This window comes from Crocodylus porosus, unplaced genomic scaffold (assembly GCF_001723895.1).
Source record: "Crocodylus porosus isolate Cpor-Errol unplaced genomic scaffold, CroPor_comp1, whole genome shotgun sequence".
Classification (NCBI taxonomy): Eukaryota; Metazoa; Chordata; order Crocodylia; family Crocodylidae; genus Crocodylus; species Crocodylus porosus.
In genome coordinates, this window is record NW_017728906.1 from 149,896,630 (window position 1) to 149,902,957 (window position 6,328).

Sequence of the window (6,328 nt, forward strand, 5' to 3'; positions counted from 1 at the left end):
GGGGCTGGACTCAATGATCTTCTGAGGTCCCTTCTGGGCCTAATGTTTATGAAATCTATGAAATCATTTCCCATAGTTGCTAGGGGAAGGAAAAGGAGATATCAGTTCATTTTGGAGCAAAGATGAGTCAAGCTGGATATTAGGAAAAGATTTCTAATGGTTAATGTAGTGAAACACTAGAACGGCCATCTAGGGAGGTGACAGAATCTCTTTCACTAGGAGTTTTTAAGAACAGGTTAGAGAAGCATTTCAGGGGTGGTTTAGCTACTCCACCTTGGCACAGGGGTTTTGACTAGATGATCTCTTGTATTTCCTTTTAAGCCTATATTTCTAGGAACAGAAGTTTCTCCATAGTGCCCGAGAGGGGCAATCCTATAGCCTGCGAGGGGTCCACCGAGCATTCCTGGAGGGGTGAGCCCATAATGCATGAGAGGGGAAATCCTATAGTGCCTGTGGGGGGTGCACAAGCATGTCTGGAGGGGCTATCCCATAGTGCCTGAGAGGGGGAATCCTTCAGCGCCTTTGAGGGATGCACTGAGCATGCCCGGAGGGGTGATCCCATAGACCGCATTAAGGGCAAAGCAGGGCTTGGGGACTATGGCTAGGGAGCCCAGAGACCAAGAAGGACAAGATTTAGATATAGGGGCCAGAGGGCCTGAAGCCTGAAGCAGGGCAGAGGTAGGGCCTGGGACCCAGACAAAGACAGAGTCCAGGTTGGCTCAGCAGCACAAGAAGGGGCAGATATAAGGCCTCAGAAGGCAGACAAGAAGCTGGGACTCCCAAAGCTTGGTCTGGTCAGTGGGCTAGAGCTAGAGGGCTTGGCAAGAACAAAAAAGAGTGGAGGCTGAGAAGACCAGAGCCCAACACTGGAACAACATCAGGCTCACTCTAGGTCCCTCAGGCAGCCTCCCTCCTTTCGAAACATTAACATCAAAAGCATGGTGGAAGAGTAAAGGTGGTGAGGGCCCCTAGAGTTGGAGCCAGGGCAGGAATTACGTGGCCACCGGGGGGCATCACAGCTGCTCCTGGGACCCGAACTTGTCACACCCAAAAACACTAGACTATGTAAAAGAAGCCCAGATACTCCCTTTATACTATTCAACATTAGATCCTAACCAAAGGTCACCAAAAGGCACTGTATTGGCTACATGTTTGAAGTATTGTTCTGTGTGTGGAATATCTTTCCCAAACACAATTGCCTTCCTACTGCTTAGATCAGAGGAAGCTGATACAAGTCATTTTAGTTCTGGAGGAAGATTGCTTTTACAGTCTCAAGGGTATGACACTTAGGCATGATGCCATTAAGCAAAAGTTGTAATAGAACTTCATTAACATGTTTGCATGTTCTTTGTGACATATTCTTTCCAAGGATGAACAACATTGGAGGGACCAATTCCACAGGACCATTGGGTTTTGAGTAGCTCCTGTATTGAGTGCCAAAGCCATTGTACTTTACATATTGCACTTGCCTTCACTGAGAGTTACTTGGTGCTTAACACTCTCTAGAAATCAAGCCCATTTACAAAAGGAGCCTAAAGAAGGATTAAACACTGCAAAGATCTTATGGCTTGTGAGCACTTGGTCCTGGCTTCTCCTCAGCAAGTTCAGGCCAGTCTGTTTCTTAACACTCTGATCACCTGCACTCCATTGCCTCCGCTCAGGCAGCCACTGCCAGGCAGACTTTAAATCTTTCACTTGGATTTACCTAATCCAGATCAAGACTTCTCTGTTTTTAGAGGCAATATTAAGTGCCCCCTCCACAAAAGCACCTAACAGCCCAGAACCAGGTCCAAAACAAGGCTTTATTGCTTGTCCATGTTCATGATCATAAAACAAAGTGATAACATGGAATTGCACATGCAGTGTTCTGCTGAAGTGTTAGCTGAGAACCTGAGAGAAGAGGGTTTCCCATTTCCCACTCCTGGATCAAGGACGCTCAATATCCAGCCCACAGGCCAAAATTTCTGAATCCATGGGGATCTCTGGGCCCTGCATGCTGGGATGTCTGATCCCAGTGCACAAGGCCAGGCAAGGGTTCACTGGGCCCCCTGAACCCAATCTTAGACTCAGGGGGTGGGAAGAAGTGGTGCTCAGCACTCAGGATTCAATTCCAGCACAATGTACAGGGAGGGGGCAGTGCTAGGCCCCAGGGCCCAATCTGGTCCATAGACCAGCCCTATACCACTCATCTGGCCTGTGAGGACAAAAGGTTGAGCATCACTGCTCTGTGTAATGCAGTTTCTTAAGACACTTACTGTTTCTCCAGTTTCTTCTTGGTTTCACTGAGCAGCAGCACTTGTGAGAGATGAGGGTGAGGGCTAATGTCAATCTCTTCAGCAGAATCAGTTTTCATCAGCAGCTCCTTTATCACACACTCAAATACTGTCTTGTAGGTCCTGCAGCATAACAGCTACAAAATACAGTACACATGGGGATGCAGTAGGGCTGGGGTTTAGGGACATGGCCTAGAGTTTAATCCTCCTACGTAGTATTTGAACAGTAACAGGAAGATAGTCTTAAATGAGGCAATACTATCTTTCCTCTCTACTCAGTGTTGGTGAGACCCCAGCTGGAGTACTGTGTCCAGTTCTGGGTGCTCTACTTCAAAAAGACATGGAGAATCTTGAAAGGGTCCAGAGAAGGGCCACAAGAATGATTAAGGGCCTGGAGGACAAACGTTATGAGAAAAGACTAAGGGATCTGGGACTGTTCAGCCTGGGGAAGAGAAGACTGAGGGGGGACTTGGTGGCCATCTATAAGTATGTAAGGGGTGAATATCAGGAGCCTGGAGAAAAACTGTTCTGTAGGGTGCCCCGGGGGAGACAAGGAGCAATGGCCATAAAATGTTAGAGGATGGTTTCAGGTTGGATGTAAGGAAGAACTTCTTTATGGTAATGGTGGCCAGAATCTAGAACAGACTTCCCCAAGAGGTGATGCAATCCCCAACCTTGGAAGTCTTCAAGAGGAGGCTGGACAGATACCTTGCTGGGATTATTTGATCTCAGCAGTATTTCTGCCCAAAGCAGGGGAGTTGGACTTGATGATCTTTGGAGGTCCCTTCCAGCCCTTAATTTCTATGATTCTATGATTATTAGGGCTGTGCAAAGCTTTAGTTGCTGATTAGATTCGTCGGCCACATCTCCGAATCCAAATCGAATCAGGAGATCCTTTAATCTCTCCAAATCGAATTGGAACCTCCCGAATTTATTCGGGGCGAATCAGAGAGATTCAATGATTTGGACATAGACACAGCTTTAAATGTTTTTTCTACATACCTCAAGGTACCAGTTGGCTTGTGAACGCTGAGATGGTGGGGGATGGGGCACTGGGGGGGTTCTCAGCACACTCAGTGGCAGACCTGGAAGTGGATCAGAAGCACTTCTGGTCCACTTCTGGGTCTGCCATGGAGCATGTGGAGGACCTCCCCCCGACCCCTCAGCTCAGTGAGTGGTGCCTCCTGGGTCTGGGGGGGCACCTGGGGTGCCTCTGTGGCTGATCGCCGAGCCAGGGAGATGTGTGGGGTGGGGAGGGTCCCCTGCACGCTCAGCAGTGGACCTGGAAGTGGACCAGAAATATTTCCAGTCCACTTCCGGGTCTACCGCTGAGCAACCCCCACCCCGTGCTGCTGTGGGACACTCTACCCTAGCATTGCACCCGGCTCTATCCACCCTAGCATTGCAGCATTCACAAGTCACCTGGTACCTCAAGATATGTAGAAAAAACATTTAAAGCTGGGTCTATGTCCAAATCAGCATCGAATCTTCAGATTTGGATTTGGCCAAATCTAATTGGGACAGTGATCTGAATCAACTAATCAAATCACTCTCCCCCGATTCAGGCTGAATCCGAATTGCATATGGCCCATTTTGCACACCCCTAATGATTATGACTGATAAAGATCTTCCTTACTCCACAGGGCTAGAGTCATGCCAGTAAACCAGACCCTCACTTGGTGAAAATCAGTGTAGCTTCATTGCACCAGTTATGGATCTGGCCCAGTGACACACCTCTTCTGTTTCCAGCAATTTCTCATGCTAGATTTATCTCCTCCTTCTATCAGAATCTGGCTTTCTTCCCTTGACACTGCTTCTCAGGCAGCACATTCTTCACAGGGTTTTTTACTGTGTGTTTATCTTCCCCATATCTTTTTGCCTTTGGTGGGGACAGTGCAGTGCTCCTCCTTTCTCCCCAGTGCCCTCTGAATCCAGTGCCCTCTCTGTTTCAAACTTTATGTTGTCCATCTGTTTTCTGCCCTCCCCAGCCATTGACCCCTTGCCCTTGTATCAGCCTTCCCTTCCAATGTTGAGGTCCAGTGGGCATTCTCTCTACTGCATGGCAACAAACATTACAGAACCTGGCCAGTCTTTCTCCCACTGTAATGACCAGTATCAAGTATCTGTCAGGTGCTTGTTCTGCTTTGGTTCTTAGTGGATAAAAGATCATCGTAGTGATTTTACATTTCACTCACAGAAAAGAAAAAATGATATGACCTTAGTCATAGAGTAAGGTTGGAGCAGAATCAAGACTAGCACTCAGGGATTGCACCCTAGATGCTGGAATAAACCTTTCCCAGCTTTTGAAATGAATATTCCTTCCTCTGATACTTCAGAATGATTCATGGCTTAGTTTGTGTCTAGCCTCTGATGGCACCAGGAACTCTGGGGATGTGGAAATGCCAAATTAAGTTTCTTCCAGGCTGTTACCTGATCAAAGTCTACACCCTAAAGACAAAGCATGTATCTCACTTCCACTGTGCTTGTCTAACCCTCTTTGCCTGGTAGCAATATATTTTTAATTGGAGAAGATTATAAACTGCCAGGACAAGATTATATATTGGCTCTGCTATGGGAATACTGTTACAAAAAGATAGTTTATTGCATGTGCTACTTACCTTTTCCAGGGGCACTATGCTCAGATCTTCTACTTCTGGGAAGGGCTTGACAGGACCACTACAAAATTCACAGATTTCTCTTTCACTTCCTCCATGTTCCTTAGAAATGAAAAGAAATTGGTGAAGAGCTTCTTGGCTGCCTCTCTTAAAAAATGAATTGGCTTCAAAAACTACATGCCCACATAAGAAAGAGGCAAAATGTGTCATTATAATAACTCCAGAACTACAGTTCAATAAAGTCAGAGCATAAAGAATGCTAAACCCCAGAAATATCTAGGATATATTTTCAGAATCCATACTGCCAAGTGAATTGCAGAGCATAACCAAAAATAAAACACTTCTCCTTACTGCTTTATGAGAGTAGATGAAAAAAATGTTAATTTCTTTTTATGGGGAATTTTGAAAAACAATCATTTTGAGACCTAATTAAAAAAAATGAAAATGATTTTTTAAAATCTACAGGTTCCATTTGTTAAAAGTAAAACAAATGAAAAAGCAAACTGAAGAGCAAATGGTGTTCAATTTTCAGAAACTGAAAATGGCTAGTTTTTCAGGTTTTTGTTGAAAAATAATCAAATTAAAACAATGAAAACATATATGAAAGTTTTCATTTTGGAAAAAAGAATCCAGCTTTCATTCAAAAAATATTTCTGACACAATCTTTTATGGCCAGCTCTATCCTTTCTGGTCTATAAAGACCATTCAAAACTTTAGCTTATCTTTTAGAGGCTTTTCTTTTTTCACTTCATTTTTATATTAGCAATACCAGCTCCTCCACTCTCTCTCTCTAATGGATGATCGTGACAGGACCTCTTACACAAGAATATACTTCCTGTATCTGTCTACAGCCTTACATGCACAGAGGATTTCAACCATTGCTACAGGTATCCATTGTCTGGCTGCTAATGAAAACACCTAGTATGGACAGGTAAAGCCACTATGGGCACATCCAGATGTTCAGGCATGTGTGATCTGTGGCATCATAAACCCCTTTATGGCACCACTAAAGGCATGCATTGTATGTACAGCCATGCAAGGTGGGGGGCAAAATTAGCTACCGGGATTTCCCAGTCACAAAAAAACCAACCTCCTGGGAAAAAAAATCAGCACAAAGCATGTGAAAATAGTAGGCACTGCGACAAACACAGAGACAAGGGAGCAGACAGCCCAGGGCTGCCTGCTCCCCCATTTCTGCACTCGGTGGAGTCCCCTTGCTGAGACACAGAAGATGGGAGCACCAGCCCAGAGCTGCCTGCGCCCCTGCCCTGCAGCTGGCTGGAGCACAGTGTACCTCAGCGTGGGGGCTCCATAACATGCGGAGATGGGGGAGCAGACAGCTGTTCCCCATCCCACTTGCTGGCTGGCTGGGGCACAGGGTGCCTCAGTATAGTGGCTACCTGGCAGCTCGCCTCACTCTGAGGCACCCTGTGCCCCAGC

The 6,328-nt window shown here is 46.0% G+C and overlaps 1 protein-coding gene across 2 annotated transcripts in view; it reads right to left on the reverse strand.

The window, feature by feature from the left end:
- The window catches only part of ERICH6B (glutamate rich 6B), a 74,465-nt gene that overhangs the window by 25,119 nt on the left and 43,018 nt on the right, over positions 1-6,328 (reverse strand). For both annotated transcript variants that reach the window (XM_019529903.1, XM_019529902.1), the window contains exons 9-10: positions 4,892-4,990; positions 2,256-2,410 (exon numbers count right to left, since the gene is read on the reverse strand). In XM_019529903.1, the coding sequence (XP_019385448.1) occupies positions 2,256-2,410; positions 4,892-4,990 (254 nt within the window). The remainder of the gene's footprint in view (positions 1-2,255; positions 2,411-4,891; positions 4,991-6,328) is intronic.